At 40.6% G+C, this 18,867-nt stretch overlaps 1 protein-coding gene across 1 annotated transcript; it reads right to left on the bottom strand.

The window, feature by feature from the left end:
- Window positions 1-904: 904 nt before the first annotated feature.
- CWC15 (CWC15 spliceosome associated protein homolog) lies at window positions 905-18,088 on the bottom strand. The gene is made up of 7 exons (XM_013956020.2): window positions 18,016-18,088; window positions 15,327-15,465; window positions 13,157-13,269; window positions 12,131-12,219; window positions 11,079-11,189; window positions 2,553-2,671; window positions 905-1,861 (listed from the first exon to the last, which is right to left on the bottom strand). Exons 2-7 carry the CDS (start codon window positions 15,455-15,457, stop codon window positions 1,732-1,734), a joined length of 693 nt encoding a protein of 230 aa, XP_013811474.1. The 5' UTR covers window positions 15,458-15,465; window positions 18,016-18,088; the 3' UTR covers window positions 905-1,731.
- Window positions 18,089-18,867: the final 779 nt, after the last annotated feature.

Genomic DNA, 18,867 nt, shown 5'->3' on the forward strand with positions numbered 1-18,867 from the left:
TTGTAATACTGCTAGACCAAAGTATTTTTTGTTGTTGCCATGACAACAATGCTGTTAGGTCAGATCTAAAGCAGCAGCTGGCTTCTCCAGTGCCAGACTTCAACAAGTACAGCTCTTCCCCCCCCCCAACATGTTCTCTATGCTGCCCATATACCAAGATTTTGGTAGCTGTAATTTAAGGAGAAAGAATTATGAACTGCACCAATTTTTCTACCTCCAAAGATCCACTGTTACCACCATGACACAGGTGGCATGAGTAACACAAACACATATTCCTCCTGTAGCCGCAGCAGCTCACATGACTTTAAACATGCTGAAGAGCTCTCTTCCATGTAAATACGGACATTAGCTGTTGGCATTAGTACGCTATGCATTGCTTAATGAAAGGGTGGAAAATACAGCTAAAACTAATGAAAGCATTTACAGGATACTAGAGTAATGCCTAACAAAAATCCAAAACATTGTACCCTATGTTTGCTCACCTGAAAATCAGACATTCTCAAATTAAGAGTTTGCATTATATATTACTATAAAACAGTACCTGTAAGAATGAACGAAACTGAGCACAACATAGGCAAGGAAAAGGGCAAGAATTGTACATAAACACCTCTTGAGTTCTGCCATTGTAGCCTCCCAGGTAGACAGCACATGCTGATCGTACTACATTTTGTAAAGGTTAGGAGAGGAATGCTAGCAACAGAAAGTACGCTCAACCTCCACAGAAGTGAAGAGATTCATATCCAGTGCATCACTTGGCCAAGATTTTAGATGCAATTGAAATGACAAAAGAGGGGAGGAAAAAAAAAAATCTTTACTGATGTTTTTCAACAGTTCACATTTTATATTGTCCTATTATGCATTAAAATGGACATTTTAGAAGAAAACTGAAGTGTACTACAGTATCTTGATTAGATAATTCATTTAATAAAAACACTCATGAGCAGATTTCAAGTTTCCAGCAATGGTATTACCCCTGAACCAGACACAAACAGATTGAGCCTTACCTCCATGTGGCTGTGACTGAGGGATAGGCACTAGAATGATTTACCAAAGAGGAAGAAAACCCAAGGTTCCAGAGACGAATATTCCCCATTCAATGCTTCCCCAAACGTTATATTGTATCCCCTCAGAAGCACTCAGGCAAGAACTCTGGAAAGCTGGGCTAAGAATTTGGAGATATCCCACCAAAGCATAGCTTGGTTGCTAATAAAAAGCAACTAAACAGGAAGACTACTAAGTTTTTGACTAGCTATAAAAAGGAGACAAGTCCAAATTGACACAGAAACTACAGGTCTTCTCAGGTCACACTGCTTATCATACTCAGCTATTCCCTATCTTTGATAATATTGACATTTATATAATTTGCATGAGTTACAAACCACCATCATTACAAATACAGATTGTTTTGGAAAACAATTTAAACAGCTGGAAGTATTTATTGCAAACCAGATTCTCTCTTCTACCATTTACACAAAGGCTGTTAAAAGCAAATGAATATCAACAAAAAAACCTTCCTGAAACACAGAGGTTTAATTAAAATCAAAAAGGAAAGCATACTGAAAGAATAAAATACTCCAGATACACAGCAATTATTAATTATGAAGCTGTTGATGATCTTGGAAAAGCATTTGGGAATTCATGACTAAAGTATTCAGCCATGAATTCCGAGGGAGAGGGAGGAAACAACCATGACCTTCCAAGTCCTTCAGCACCAAAGCACATAAAACTGTACTACTTGATATATTTTTCCATGAACTTTTTGTGAAATTCTGATCGCAGAGTATCATTTACAAATCTTTTGTCCTTTTTTGTTTCATCTATTCCCTTGGCACAGTTCTTGAAGACAACATCATCATCCCATCTGGAAAGAAAATAATTTTTAGTTCTAATATGTTTAAACTTTTAATGAAAATTAGGTGCAATTTACAGAACTATTTAAATGTGGCTTGGCCTTCCTATTCAAATGTATTAAGAACAACTAGTCATGTGAATCAGATTTTAGTCATTAAAAAATATATATATATATATATATATTTTTTTTTTTTTCATCCAAGACATCTCCTACATGTTCATGAGTTAGAAAGAAGTGAGAAGAATATCAGTGGATAAAGGTTTTACCTTTACAGAAAATAATAGCCCTAATTTAGATAAACACAATAGGAATTGGAATACCTATTAACAAGAATCTTATTCAGAACGGGTTATCTATTAATTCCAGTTACCCTAAAAAGACAGTGGAATTTTAAAGAGGAGCATGACATCAAATTTCTTGAGGAACTTCGGTCCTGCTACTTGTCATATCAATATGAACAACGCCAGACAATTAAACATACTTCTCCTTTTTCAAAAGGTAGGCAGGGTGGTTTGTTCGGAGAAATGAACAAGATAATCCACTACGTGCAATAGTATCCCAATTGCACATTACATTGTTTGTGACAAGATTTGAGCAGGGAAATACAAACTAAAGGCAGTGATGACATTTACAGATTCCTACAGATTCCTACAGTAACAAAAAGCAACAAGAGGATATCACAGTACAGGCGGCACAGTACCTCCTCTTCACTTTGAAGTTTGCTTGAGGCTGCGCTGGGCCGGTAAGGTTCAGTAATGGGTTGCCACTCAGAATGTTCTCCATTCGAATCCTTTCTTCTTCAGCCTTTTGCTCTTGTTCCTGAGAATCAAAAATGGATATATTACTTTTCGGGGACATTTTTCTAGCCTAGTTGTAGAGAAAGATAAACTTTATTTAGCTGCAAACACCCACACAGATAGCTTTAATTCCTAGCTCAGACCTTCCAAACTGTTTGACACTTGTGGATAAGTAGAATAAGGACAGAAGCAGATATACTTTAAAGAGCTTAGAATTGCTAATAAACTGTCAGTCTAGCCACACATTTCTACTCTGCTTGGCTTTGATGTTCCAAAAAATACTCTATTAAATTCTAGGTTTAACATTTACATATTTATTATATTAAAATTGTATACAGATTAACAAGTTTTCCTTATCCTCATGAGAAAAGAGAATAAATTATACAGTATTCATCTGTGGAAGAAACATTACAGCATCTTTAAACTTCTCTATCATCTTCTGCAATCTACCTCACATTTTACAATCACAACTTCTCCGGGGACCAATTAAAATGAATATTGAGAAATTTAAGGCAAAATTGAGCAGGGGATGTCATAAGACTATGTAGGAATTTCGATATTAAGGATCAGAAAGACTTACTTCTTGCACTGTTAAAAAGCACCTAACTCGAGCCTAACTAAAGCACTGCACTACAGGCAACACAAAATAGATCTCACTGTCCACACTTACCAGCTGTAGTAATATATTTAGTGACTTAAATGTTCACAGACTTCAAAATGAATACATAACATTCATTTTATATCAACAGTTGTTTCCACAGCCTTTTAAATGTATTACTAGGTTTGCTCTTTGATGAAGTACCAGAAGGAAAAAAAAAAAAAACCCTCTCATCTGGATGACTAACTACGTCTCCCCCTCCCTCTGTATGCTAAAGCACGATCTGAAAACATCCTAGTTAAAAAATGCACTCAAGTCTCATTAGTGCTGCAGGCTACTCAAACCATGACCCTTATAATTGATCTAAACTGAAGACAGAGAGAGATCATAAGTGGAATACTCCTATAAAAGACATCCCAAACCCTGAAGTACAACACTAACTTACCATATGTATAAATGCTAGACTAGGCAGGATCACTGATATAGATTTTACCTCTCCAAAACTGCCAGAGTTTAAGTTATGAAAAAATACATATGATTAGACTGCTTCCCACAAACAAATTTTAAAATTAGTTACAATTAATTGCCAGTGTGAAAATCTCCAAAGAAGGGCATGCTGCTTAACAACATGGCACTGCTTCAGGGCCCTGTAAAGCCCTAATTAAAACATACAGATAGGCAAAACTCGCTCTTGCTGTTGTATCCATGGAGCTTTACCACAAACTGCAGTAGTTAAAGTTATTAACACAAATAAACCAAAGTTTTGCATTTTCAAGCACAGCTCAAAATCCAGCATTTGCATTCCAACATTAGTTACTGCCACCACCCCACTAAATAAGGAATCACAGAGAGCAGAAGTATTTGATATGGAACAGCAGTTTTTCCCAGTGTTAGAGTTCAATTTTACATCTCTTTCTTCTGCGGATTACAGACAAGAAATGTCTGCAACTTTTTTCATAATATGTAAGCCTTTGATTTCCCATTTTCTTTCCTCATAACATGGAGAAGCCAACAGCAGTGAAATCAGATATACGGCAGTCACCAGCACTGTTTTAACAAGGGTTACACTAACAGCAGTAGCATAAGACTACCAGTGGGATTCAGCGCAGGATTAAGACACCTATGTTTATACATCTAGGTGTAGGCATTTAAGATCGCATCTCAGTGGAGATCTGGAGAATACAATACAGAGCCTAAAGAGCTCTTCGACTCTTCCTAAACTACACGCATAGGGGATTAACCACGCGCAGGCTCCACTCACTGCACTGACTAGTTCTCCACAGCACTAGAATAGAAGCCTGGATACATAATTCACGTATGGACTCCCACAATTAAGCATTTTAAGCCCTACTGCATCCTGCCATAAAATTGATAATTGTTGGCAAAAGACTACACTGACTCAAGTTACCTACAATTCCAGAGAACTGGAAGGTAGCAAAGACAGCACTATAATTAAAAGAAATGGTAGGGACAGTCTTGGGCATTTTAAATTACTGCATCTTATTTTTGCACCTATAAAGTTATTAAAAACAATTAAGAACACAACACTAACAGAAGCTGTCAAACCTTCTTTTATATTGATAACAGGTAAAGAAAACATCCATGAATCTTATTTTCAAGATGGATTTTCCCTACCCACTGTAAAAGATGCCGCAGAGTCCTCGGGTGCTTTGTGCTACCATTTGCCAAAGCTCTGCTCACAAACAGACCACAGCTCTGTTCACACACAGAACTCTGCTCCCTTTGAGAACTGCAGAGACAGCACAACTAAAAGTAGTAACAAACTGTATGAGCTTATTTTTGTTACCAGAGATGTACATATGAGACTCTTGGAAGCAAACTGCTGAGTGAGATGCCGCCAGTTTTAGTCCCTTTGCAGAGAAGACCTTACAAGCACTCACTGTGTGCAGTAATTTCTTTATGGAATTCAAACGTTCAAAGCTGTTCTAGGTTGGATGACATTTCAACATTTATGTTAGAACTCTTTTAAGATGCAGGCTAATTCTGAAGATGAGTCTTGATGATTTTTTATTATTTAGCTTGACTAAAACCTCCCAAAGGTGGCATGCAAGACTAAAAAATAAGTCAGCTATTACGCTTTATATATTAGACACGTGATGTGGAGGAAATTTCAGGTGTAACTCATGGTAGTATAAAGCTGACATTTACGCTAAAGCTAAGTTACACATTTTGGCCAGAGTTGCAGAATCCCTCTTCTCCAGCCAAAAAAGGCTTTCATTATGTTTCAGAATTTTCCATATAAATCTTCCACTACCCACTCCTCCACTGAAAGCTGGGACTCTCCAGGCAATGGAGCATGGGTTGTATCAAACCAAGCAGACCAGACATAACCTTCCTAGCTGTCTGAACTTCACACCTCTGGGGCATGATCAAGCACAGCTGTTCACAAAATAAGCGGCTCAGATAGCTCCAAAGCCTATATTGTTCTTTTGTGTGCTGGAACAAAGGCACAGTAAACTAAAACACTATGGATACAACAAACCCACAACAGAAAAAAAGCCTAAGGGAGAGAACAATGTAACTCTATTCATTCCACTCTTTCTGAAATAATATCTCTTTGCCTTCCGTTCTGTTCAGTGAGATGAGGCTTATAACTCTTTTCCTAAGTCATTTTAGCAAAAACCATGCTACAGATTATTCCATCACTACATACAGCACAGTGTTGTGCTTTTCAATGGCAGCGTGTTGTACCAACTACATGAGGAGCTAAATCAGAAGTCAACCCCATTGATGGTAGGAAACAACTTCTTCCTTTGCTGCCACCATGTTAGTGGCAGACAATAGAATATAAATATTATGGTGGAGGCAGTAAGACGGGACTGGCAGAGGGAGTCCCATACCCCAAGGAAGCAGAGGGAGATGAAACTTCGTGAACAGGATCTCACAGCAAGGCTCCACTGTACAACATTGAACACGCCGTGTGGCACCACAGTTGGAAAAAAGAATGTGGACAAAACTATATTTACCGCAACTAAACAATTATTCCTTATCTTGCTGTATGTAGAACAGTCCCTTGGCGTATTTGTTTCTGACCGCAAAGGAAAGAAAAACATTATTGTTACTACATTGTTTTTTTTTTAGTAGGGTTCTTAGCCTTAGCTCAGAGCAAGATTACTTTTACAGAAAGTGCTGAAATTCCTGAAATGATTCCATTGCATTAAAATACATTATCCTGTTCAGTTCTTACAGATTTTGAGTTGCTGAAAGAAAAACAGAAACATCCACATTTCAAAGACTGAAAATAACACAGCCTTATTTAAATGCTGATTTTTAGATGACAAATTATGACAACATTGCCTTTAACAGCAGGGAACTAAACTCAATAATGCAGAGATCTATCGCAGTTACATGATCCTATGCAAATTACTAACACAACGCAATGCAGTAATCAAAATAATTGATTGGAACTTCAAAAAAAATGGTAAGAGTACAGAGTAATTGCAACTGCAGTGTCCATATTAAGATCTATTGTCATTATTCCCACAAGGAAGGGTTTATTATTAGTTCTTAATGAAGGTAAGTATTGATGGCATGTCCCACAAACTTTTAATAAAGAAATATACTGGGTCATCTGGTTTTGTCTCTTCACTAAAATCCTCTATTAATCACTGATCTGATATTCTAGTTTTAATTATACACTGAAATTTTAAGTGAAAGTGTTAATATCTATCAAGATTCATTTTCTAATATTTATTTGAATGTTAGAAAGAAGTTGAGGTCATGACTAAAATACAGGATAGAGCTAAGATCTGTAGTGGTTCTACTTTGACTATTAGTAAAGTAATATATTCGGTTATGGAGAAACACTTGGTGAAACAACACTGAAGGAAAACAAACCAAAAGCCTTACATCTGTTCTCAGATAAGTGTAAAATGATTGGATTTTAAAATAGCTTTGCTGGAACTGTGCATCTGGAATGCTCAACGAGGTTTGTTTTTAATTATTTTAATTTACCTTTTAAGGAAGTGTTTGAAAATTGAAAAGCAAGAGAGTCATAACGCTGAATTTGGAGTATAGATATATGGAAGACAAGTTTCATTTCACATGAAACCTGCTAACTATCCATGGCTATTAAGCACAGACAGCAGATCTGGTGTTTGTACAGTTTTAGATAGATCCAGAAGATTTCCACGGAAATGGCTTTCAAAAGTAAAATTTACTGGTCGCTTTAGTCTCTACCAGAAACAACCTGAGAAATTAAAATTTTGGAGGATGAGATGAATGAGTCAGGATGAATTCCATGCTGAATCATTTTTTTAAAAGTTTATATTACTTATTTAATGTTTCTACAAAATTCATGGCAATTTAAGCATTTTGAGAAATTAACAGGCTTTAACAGCAATCTCTTATTTGGCTGAAAACCTATTTTCTTTACAGATTGAAGGACAACATCAGTGTGAAAGTAGTGAGAACCTCTTAAATACTAACATTTATCAAAATTAGGTTTAAAGGTTTTCTATGCAGAATGATGTCACCACACAAGGGAACTTAATAGAGCGCATGGCAATCTAAAGAACAGCAGATTCCCATCTTTGGTTTTTAAGTCTTGTCTTACCAGAGATGCATTTTAAAAGGAATAGCTCTCCTTTCAATGGCAACTTAAATAATGGGCGAAGTGATGAGTGCAAGTAATTAACAAGAATATGAAGTTTACTTTAAAAAAAAAGTCTCAAAAATAATTGTACTAGCATTTCACATATCAGGCAATATTTACGTATGATACCAAAATTCCTGATATCCCTCTTAACCAATTTCATCTTAAGACTAACATGTTCTAAGAACATGCACTGCCATCTTAAGACCCCATGTTAATATGTCTGTATAACAAGGAATAGATCTGAGAAGAACGTGAAGAAGAGCAAGCAGGCATTCAGTCTGGAGTTTTCCTCTTGTGTTACTATTAGTTTATCCATGCTGTCTACTATGGACAACAGCATTTCAGTACATAAACTATCTCTATGCAGATAAACAATCTCTTCTTGTAGATTAGGATTAACAGCAACTACACAATTAAGTGTTCACATGAAACGTTAACCTGAAGTCAGCTGGATGACTAACATAAAATTACTTATAAAATTAGATTTAAATCATGGTTTCCAATACACTGATAATAAAATCCCACATATCTCATGGGGAAAGGGATTTATACAAAATGGCTATAAAATGCTTTGCAAGTAATGCCTCATTTTAATGATATGGGAAACTGAAAGCATAATCTAAACAGATTGCACCCCTGAAGCTAAAATACCTAAACGATCTTTTGTAAGGAGACCCTTACTCAGACTCCAAGGTGGTTGGGCTCAACCTTGGGTGGCTGTTTTTTACTTTTTCATTAACATAGTCTTAGTTTCCTACTCGGGGGGGGGAAGGAAAAGGGGGGAAGGAAAAGGGGGGAAGGAAAAGGGGGGAAGGAAAAGGGGGGAAGGAAAAGGGGGGAAGGAAAAGGGGGGAAGGAAAAGGGGGGAAGGAAAAGGGGGGAAGGAAAAGGGGGGAAGGAAAAGGGGGGAAGGAAAAGGGGGGAAGGAAAAGGGGGGAAGGAAAAGGGGGGAAGGAAAAGGGGGGAAGGAAAAGGGGGGAAGGAAAAGGGGGGAAGGAAAAGGGGGGAAGGAAAAGGGGGGAAGGAAAAGGGGGGAAGGAAAAGGGGGGAAGGAAAAGGGGGGAAGGAAAAGGGGGGAAGGAAAAGGGGGGAAGGAAAAGGGGGGAAGGAAAAGGGGGGAAGGAAAAGGGGGGAAGGAAAAGGGGGGAAGGAAAAGGGGGGAAGGAAAAGGGGGGAAGGAAAAGGGGGGAAGGAAAAGGGGGGAAGGAAAAGGGGGGAAGGAAAAGGGGGGAAGGAAAAGGGGGGAAGGAAAAGGGGGGAAGGAAAAGGGGGGAAGGAAAAGGGGGGAAGGAAAAGGGGGGAAGGAAAAGGGGGGAAGGAAAAGGGGGGAAGGAAAAGGGGGGAAGGAAAAGGGGGGAAGGAAAAGGGGGGAAGGAACTCATTACTGAAGATGTCAATTTTTAGGAAAGCCTATCAACACAAATCACTACCTACTGACAGGGTAAACAGAGTATGTAGTGAGTGTGCACTAATGTGCACTACTACAAATAAATAACTAATACTTATTTTTCAGAAGAAACAAAAGGATTCATTCAGATAACTGTGCATGTATTGAATATGTACATAGTGTGGGAGATTATGATCTCTATTTTGGGGGTAAGGGGAACATCCATGAAGACAGAGAATAACAACAAGTAAAGACAGCAAAACAGAACGAGTTCTACACTAGATACTTCGCAGCTTTTAGCACCCTCTAGTGACAAAAAGAATTTCATAAATCTGATAACACATCTTCTGCTTTATACACATGAACTGAGAAACATGCACTTAGTTTTGTGTGCTGCTATTTACTACCATTATTTTCATAACGTGAATTTTCTAAATTGAAATGTGACAAAGAAGCTATGCTGTTTATGCCTAGATGCATAATTTCAACCATCAGGCAATTACAATGAAACCTTAGACCTGTATACATTTTCACATAAGAACTCTGTGCGAGGACAACTGAAACAGAAGCCTTCCCTACACATTGCTACCCTGAACTTGTTGTATTTTAATACATTTCAAACAGGAATATATGGAAGAATTGTTGCCAGTCTAAGTCATTTTCACCACGTTACTACCGCAGAACACAATTACCTGTTACTGAATATCGCTGTGTGGTGTGCATCAAATGTCTACAGAGATGCCTTCAGATATACTTTAACTTAAAAGGGCACTTACAGGCCAGATGACGAATCAAGTTTCAACAAGTCTTCCACAGCAAAATTTTACACTGGTATACCTTTTAACCTTCCAACGTACTTACATCTAAAATTCCGGAGTTCACTGGTTTTACAGGCCTTGCTGATTTTAAAGGTAAATTTCTATTTGGGTAGCCAAAAGCATGGTCAAGCATTATACTGGTGCCTACAGTAGTTAATATGTTATCATCTCCTAGCTGTTCACAGTACCTGCTAGATGTTATGCCCTGTTTACTGTTAGCTGACTGCTGCAGAGCACTCATGAAACATACTCCAGCAGTTAAACTTTTGGTGTGCACGTTGAACTACGGGAAAGGTTCTGATTAGTTCACAGGCACCGAAACATTAAAGTCATCACAGCAGCAAATATCCTGATCAATACCTAATACACTTATTCAGCACTTTCTAAAAAGCATCTTATACAAAGATGATAGGATTTTTTACACTAAGGTAGAACTTTCACATAACAATACTTCTTATAGCAAGGTATGGGAGCCAAAGGCATAGGATTTAATCCCACTCACTGGAGAAATCTCCAACTACAGAAACTTCCCTCCCCTTTCATGCATATAGCATGGGCTTTCTACCTGTATAGAGAGGTAATAAGGAGGCATGAAAGTTACACACGGAGCTGACTTCAAAAATTCTGAAAAGACTAACTGCCATATTATTCATTTGTTTTTGTGTAGACATTTTCCAAATAAACCTGCCTCTGTATAACCACATCAGGATAGCTCTGGTCTTAGAGTTGCAAGTGGTACTCCTTCCTAAGGCAGCACAGCATCAATGCTATTAAAAAAGCAATTGTTTTAGTGGAGCTCACAGCCATAAGCAACAGCACCAAACAGTACCCTGAAGTGTCTGCCAGAGTCTTCTCTTCAGAAGAGTCTTTCAGAAGGGTTGTGTCAGCACTGCGCTTGCTACTTACTTCGTTTTACCAGTTATCACTGGTCCTAAGTACCTACAGCACAGCAGTTTTAACAAGCATGTTTGCAAAAATATGAAGGCTCTTTTATGGGTGAGATTTTACCTTTCGAGCCTGTTCCTCAGCTCTCTCTTTCTTGATTTTTTCTAGTTCAGCCAAAAGAGCTGCAGTGTCATCATCATCACTGTCTTCCAGGTCTTCATCTTCATCATCTTCCTAATAGCAATGAAAGGAAACAGGAAGCTGCTCATTTATGTAATTTAATAAACCAGCTTTTAATTCTGAAAGTTACTGTGAGACATATTGCTTATCTGAGGGTGTGTGTGTGGGGGGGGGGGGGGGGGGTCATCAACAAAACCCAGTCCTGGTCTGCCCAGCTAAAGGCTGCAATTTGCTGCTGGCTGATTTCTGAAGTACTTGGATGTTTGTAGTGACAGCAAATGCAATACAAATGGTTTATTTGTTCTTATAAAGTAAAGCCAAGACACAATGTGTGTTTGTTCTTATTTGGATGACTGCAATTCATTATTTATAATTCAGCAGTTGACATGCTAACAGATTCCAGAAAATGACTGTCCTCAGCCACTCTCTAATCATTGTAACCTAAGTCATCATAATAGTGTGCCTGAATACCACATCCAATATTGATGTGACCAAATATAACAAGATTTAGAAACAAACAAACAAAAAACACTCAGCCTACTGTCCAGCACTAAATACAAATACCAGATGTCAGCATAAAGAAAGGAACCAAAAGCAAGAATCCATTGCTTATGCAGACAGTCAGTGTATAACAGCTCTGGCATTGTGGAATTCTAGCTAATTCAGGGGTTCATTGAGTCTAAAAAGTCACTCTTTCCCCATCCTTTAAGTGGTATTTTGAGTTTCCTAATCTTTACATGCTTGTAGTAACAGCATGCTTGCTCCTTTCTAAGGACATCATTATAGGATGGTATTTAGACAATCCTCTGAACTAGTATTCCCACCAGAGTAGAGTAACTGAAGAAAGAAGATGGGTTGGAACCAGTTAGCAGTTACCTGTCTTAAACCTTTAACAGACCTGAAAATACATATGCTATTAATAGTAAATTAATAGGATTTGCCTTCTCCCAAGGCAGAAGAAAGACAGGACAGAGAAGACAGAAGAAAATACATACATCTGTAAGTGGATCATCAGCATCAAGATTTGCTGCAGGAATCTGATCTAGCCGAGGTTTCTTAGACACAGAGGATGATGTTGTGTGTTCTAATGAATAAGATTTAAAATAAAAATAGAAAATAAGTCACTTAATTTTACAGCATCTAATGTCAAAAAAAAAAAAAGACAGTTTACCCTATCTTCAACTAAGAGATATGAACTTATGCTTTGGTTTTTGTCACCTCTTAATCTTAATGCCCATGCTAATTCCTCCCTTGGAAATATCCTCAAGGGAAGCACTAACAAATCCAAACTCAAAACTTATCCTCTAAGAGTTTTTTCAAGTCACTATTTCAAGAAAAAAGAACAGCAGGAGAAGAAACTGTAGAGAAACATCCCCATTCTACATATCCAACTGGAGTGTTCCCTTTATGGACCACCCCAAAGCATTACTGTTCTCTTAGTTTCATTCAAATCACATCTGATTTGGTGTGTAAATTTGAAAGCCTCATAAAACCTATGTAAGCTTCACACATTCTAAACCACAAACAGTAGCTAAATTCTGTCAAACTTAAGATTAAAAATGACTATTTCTCAATTAACCTTTTGATTTTCATTTCGATTGTACCTGAAGAGTATCACATACTTTAAAACGTGATTGTTTCATTGGTGCTGCAACAGTAGAAGATGAGTCATTCCCCTTCTCCTTCCCATCTCATTTGTCCGAGTACAAAAAAGCCCTTTATTAACTGTACGTATTTGTTGCCAGTTCATTACAATCATAGGGTATCAGCTGGCCTGCCTGATGGCCTATGCTTTTCAACTGGCTGGCCTAGATTTTTGCTAGCATGAAGCCAGCGTGAAAGCCAAGGGACATTCCTGTGCAGGTCAACAGCTCTGAACTATCAGACCAAACCCCTCAGTTCTACCCACACGACATGCTGTCAGCAACGTGCAAATTTCTTACAACATGGAATTTTGTGTTAGAGTAATGCCATGCAAAGGTATTAAGACTTTTGTTTCTTTGTTAAAGACTTATTTTTACCTCTGGTTGGTCTATCTCTGTTCTTTTCTCTTGCAGCAACCCGTTCTCTCTCCTCCAGCTCCCTTCTGAAATCACGGTTACGCACCTCTTCAGGAGCATCCTGAGTGGCCTGTCTAAAACAACATGAGGGAGTTAATGAAAAGGCTGAAGTCAACAGTCTTCAACTGGTAGCACCTTGGGATGAACAAGTAAGAATAAGACCTGGGTACCATTCAGACATAAGTTTCTTCACATTCTCTTTATCATTGTCCTTCTCTGTATGTATTACACATTACATGCTCCTTCCAGTGGCTCTCAAATGAATTAAAAAATCCTACATTAACTCCTGCAAAACTAAGAGAAATATCTACAGGTTATAGATATAGTCATAAGTCTTCTGCTATTCTGCAGCAGATCCAGGCCCAGTGTCCTATCCAACATACACCAGCCTTCCGGCCAACCTTCCTCACACAGTTATACCATCCCAAGTTACTACTGCACACACCAGGTTTCTGAGGCCTTACAGATAAGATCGAAACTAGAGCATATTTTTCTTAAACCCTCCTCCCAAGAGATATAGCAGATAATGTCCCATGCCTCTTAAAAAAAAAAGTTGGGGGGGGGGACCAGTGAAAGCACTAGCTTCAGTAAAACATATTATAAATACCTATTTTTCCTCTTTATATATAAAACATGCTGGCCAAAACCAACAGACTATTTATATTTGAGTCACATGAAGCTCCATCCAGAGAGCGCTGAATTTTCTGTGGAAATCTGAAAGAATTAATGAATAAAAACAAGCAATTCCTTTCACCTTTCTGTGAACCTAGTTCTGGAAATAAGAGTGCCTGGAAGAAACCCAGACTCGAGCTACTATAAATACATTGTGCACACAGCCTGTCTTTATGATGAAGTATTTCATTTGCTCTTGTAACTAAAAACCTGAATTTGGAATCCCCAATTTAGCTGCAAAAATCCTCCAAAACTCTGTCTCATTCAGGCAAGCATGAGATGGAATGAAATACTGAACCTTTCTTGCAATGATGCACTCCTGGCTATTTAACAAAGGTAATTTTGCATTAGGTACTTGGGAGGAAGAAGAGAAGACACTGAACCCCCACCCACCCCCCGTCAAGTGAAGGGATTTATTAAAATATACATTGTGTATTCCTGTATATATATTTCCCCCCACTTCTCTCAAAGCACATGGTGTTCCATGTCCCACTTCTGTTTAAAGGGACACCAGCAATTTTCCCTGTAATAATGAACTAGCATTTGACAGCATTTTTTGTGCTGTTGATTTTAATATTCTCCAAAACACTCCAACTCTCTTATCCATATGTATTCCTCAAAACCAACGGGTCAGGAGGGAGAGGGGTGAGCAGAAACATCTGCACACAAAATACAAACGTAAAACCTTAACAGCAGTTTCACTGACAAGAATAACATCAGCTGTTTAAAAACATCTTCAGGCTGACACATCTCCTCTGAATTCTACATGTCTGTATCACATTGATTCCAAATTTCATTTCATCTTTCAAAACGATAATGAAGATTTATTATACACTTGAAACAGAGGAGAATATTCATACAAGATTCCATTATCTCTCATACTGATTAAAGCAATTTCCTATTCTGGCACCTGCATGAAATACTTGCAGTGTTTAACATCAGTGTTTCCAACATAAGCCAATGCCCCAATGCTATTCCATTATTTCCCTGCTTCTCCTTAAGTCTCTCCACCAGTGGTTCTTTGCCAAATATAAGATGGGCCATTCCTGCTTTTAAGACGCGCTCAGCTTCACACCTCTTATCCCGTCTTGCTACAAGTGGCAGCGCCCTCAACAGCTCAGTTAGCTCCCGCTCTTCCCAACGCTTTTCTTTTGACTCCACCTCCCGAAATGCTTTGTCTCCAATGCCCACCTGCTTCAGGTGATTCACTTACATAAGTAGTAATAAATACAAGTTAAATTAAACCTCTCCAATTACTTGCAATCCATTCAATCTCCTAAGTCTGCTTGTGAGACTTACAATTTCAGCCCACTCTTTCAGCACTGCTGCACAGTATCTGGAATCTACTCAGTGTCAAGCACATGAACATCTACTGCAAAAAATCTCAGAGCAGCATTCACAACAGAAAAATCTTTTCCAGCCTGTTTTGCAAGAAGAGAGACGGAAAAGCAAAACTTACCTATATTTGATTTTAGTATGAGAAGGAAGATCTCTGCTGGAATATTGTTTGGATAGCTGACTTAAGTCTCCTTCTCCTTTTCCTCTTCCTCCTCTTGCGGGTTCAAACGTTGGCCTCGCTGCTGTGGTCATTTTAACTACTACAGAATCAAAAGCAAAAAGGGGTCATTACTACAACTCATAATGAAAGACATTCATTAGAAGCTACATTGTTCCTGGAACTGTAGCAGCAATGACAAGTCCCACTGCACAATACAGGCCATCACCTGGCACAGGATTGACAGAATCTATACAGTTTTTCAAAAGTGAAAAGCTTTTCCAACACGTCTGAAAGCTGAAGTACAGTAAGAATCCGAAACTTTGCTTATAGAAGTAAATAAAACAGGCCATGAGCTATTCTCTCCTATCCTTCAGGCAAATGGTACAGCACAGCTTGCAGCTATGTAACTTAACTCTTTCTTCTCCCCAGCAATGACAGCCTCATCCATACTGCCTACTGGAAACAGTCCCTCCGCTATCACTCAAACTGTATCTAGGTATCATCACTGGAAGTGCTGGCTGACATGGACCATATGGTGTTGACAATTAAATTAGGATGGTCACACGTCCTGAACGCTCTAGCACTTCTCCTGGCCCTGTTTAGTGCAGGCACAGCACTGACATCAATAATGCAGCACAGTCCTTTGGGACTGACTTATGCAGAGCCCCAGGCAACCAATGAAGAGTGGGGTTTTTTTGTTTGTTTGTTTGTTTGAAGCACAATAAGGTTAATGTTTCTCCGGTAGCAGATGTTTGACAGCTTTACCGTTACGTAAAAAAAAAAAGTCTTCTAGCTTGAACAAAGAAAGTTTTCACCAGCTCTCATTTAGAAACTCCAAAAACTCACATATCACCAGCATGTCCCTAAAAATGAAATAACTGATGCCAAGAATTGCAACTATATTCTGTGGCAAAGGAGTGAAACAGACTCAAACCAGCCTCTGATACACAAGGACACCCTGCCATCATGCACTGCATTCAAAACTGCCAGACAGGAGCTGGACACTGCAATCCCAACCCACTGAACCAAGAATTTAAGATGGACAACCAATGCCAAAAAACACCTGGATGATCAAACAGCACCTTCTTAAATATATCATCTGCAACTATGCTCACTCCTGATTCACCAAGATATGCACATCCATTAATCACAGACTAAAGATACCTAAGACACAAGAGAGAGACATGCACAGAAATACATAAAGGCACCAGTCTATCAAGTGGAAGGTTAGATGATAAAGGACAAGAAATTATTTTAAAGAACATTAAAGAGAAGACAAAAAGTAAGATAATGTTCTATATTTTTTTTTGTTATCACAAATAAAGATTATTTGTTCATGCTGTACCCGCACTTTTTGTTAAATTTTTCACTTTTAATGAGACCAGAAAATGCATGACTTGAGGAACAAAAATATTTTCTAACTTTAACAGTGAATACAAACATACCACCGCAGAGAACGCTATTACTGCCACTGAACTACTATTCAGGAAACAAAGTTAACAGACACAAATCCCTTTAAAAAGCAGCAAGAAGGTAACACTGACAGGGCAACTAGCCTCAGCTCATTGACTAACAACTGCAGACACATTTCAGTGACAATGGGCAAGTCGGCTGGAGCCCAGCAGCCCTTATTAGCTCTGGCTCAGCGCAGATTCTACCAGACCCACAATCTGAGAAAGCCATTTGCTCTCAAGACTTACCTGAACTAATTATAAGTAATAGGGGGGATTTATTAATTCAGATGCAGAACCAGATCCAACCTGGCTGTATGCTTTCATGAAGCATTAAAAAATCCCCTGGATCCTGTCCCTGCTCCCCAGTGGCTCTTTCTGAAGTCAGTTTGAGTTTGGCTTGGCCTTAACAGACCTAAACTCAGGGACCTTTGCACTGCACTCTTACTTTTCAGAAATACAGCACTGAAGAATCTGTTTTACACTACATGAGGCCAGGACTGGCCAAGCACGGTCTATTAGCTCACTTCCAAGCAAAGAGAAAGTGGCTGGGCTAAGCCTGGAGCTGAACTGCCCCAGGGACACAGAATGTGTCTGTTCAGCACCATGCCTGAAGCTAACAATCCTGCTGAACCCAGCCCCACTGCATTCACCGCAGACCCTGAACAAGAGCGCTGGAACTGATGACAGCCCAAATCTGAAATCATAATATAAGAATCTAAAAATTCAGCATGACCAATGCCGGACCATCGCTTTGCTCCCTGCCTCTTACACAACTGTATCAATGTGTCTACTTTTTATTTTAAATCCAGAGTTTAAGCTGCACAAATGAAGGTTATGCCAGATATTACTGAGGCACGCTGCCCAGTGCTGAACACAGAAATTGGGGAACAGCCGCCCTTCCACCCCGCCCCCAAACCACCCCTGCTCTTCTCTCCGGCCGCTCTCCCTCCTTCCCCAGCACAGCCGCCCCCCAAACCGCTCCCGCTCTTCTCTTCCTCCTCCCTCTCCCCGCAGCTGCCCCTCCCCAGGCCCCTTCATCTGGCCCAGCCGCAGTTCATTCCCTCCTCGAGCACCCCCCGGACCCGGAAACCCACCGCCTCCGCGGCCCCGGAGACCTCCCCAGGCGCACCTCCGACCCCCAAGCAGCCCAGCCCGCCCCGCTCCCCGGCGAGGCCCGCACCCCGCCGCGTACTTACACCATGGCGCCCGCCCGCCCTGCGCAACCAGGCCCTACACGACCACCATAATCCCGCCGAGTGCCCACAAGGCACCGCGCGGGAACCATAGACACACCCCGCGGAAGCCCGCCACCGCCGGAGAACCTACCATAGAGAGGGCCTGCGGGCGGGGAGCGCCCGCCACCTGACGGCAGCGAAGCGGGAGCCCGCCATGTTGGCTACCGAGGCGGAAGTGGGCGCCGCGGCGCCGACCCCATGGTTGCCTGTGTAGCGATGGCGGCCGACCCCGCCTTGCCGCTTCGCCTCACCCCTGCGGGGCGCGTTAGGGCCAGGGCCTAGGGGCAGCCCGGCCCTTGCAGCCAGCGCCTCCATGGAGGGCTTTACCTCGCCGTCTCGTTCAAAAGCCCCCGTGTGGCTGTGTGAGCACAGACACCCCATCTCCTTAGCGGCCGTTTCCCCCCTGCTGCTTCTCGGTCCCCCACATGGCGAGGCCGCACGAAGCAGCGGCTGCCCCGTGGCGCCGCGGGGGTACGCCGGGCCCGCAGAGCTGCCACCCCCCACGCGGTGCCCCCGGCGCCCCGTGCGAAGCCGCCCCAAGCCGTGCTCGGGCAGTGCTTGGTGCCCGCTGGCTCTGCCCATGGTTGTTCCTCAGTGTTTGTCCCCCCTTCCGCCTCCAGCTGCGCCTTCCCTGGCCCGCGGCTGGCCGCCATCCCTCCGGCGGCAGCAGGAGAGGTTTGCTGATGCTTTCTGATAACGTTAGGAGTTACACGCCGGGTATTTTAGGCGGCTTGTCATAAATTTTAAGCTGTGCTCAGGAGTCACGCAAACAGAAGCGGTAGTTCCCGTGTCGCTTCCTGAGAGCTGCGCTTG

The sequence above is a fragment of the Apteryx mantelli genome, chromosome 1 (assembly GCF_036417845.1).
Source record: "Apteryx mantelli isolate bAptMan1 chromosome 1, bAptMan1.hap1, whole genome shotgun sequence".
NCBI lineage: Eukaryota > Metazoa > Chordata > Aves > Apterygiformes > Apterygidae > Apteryx > Apteryx mantelli.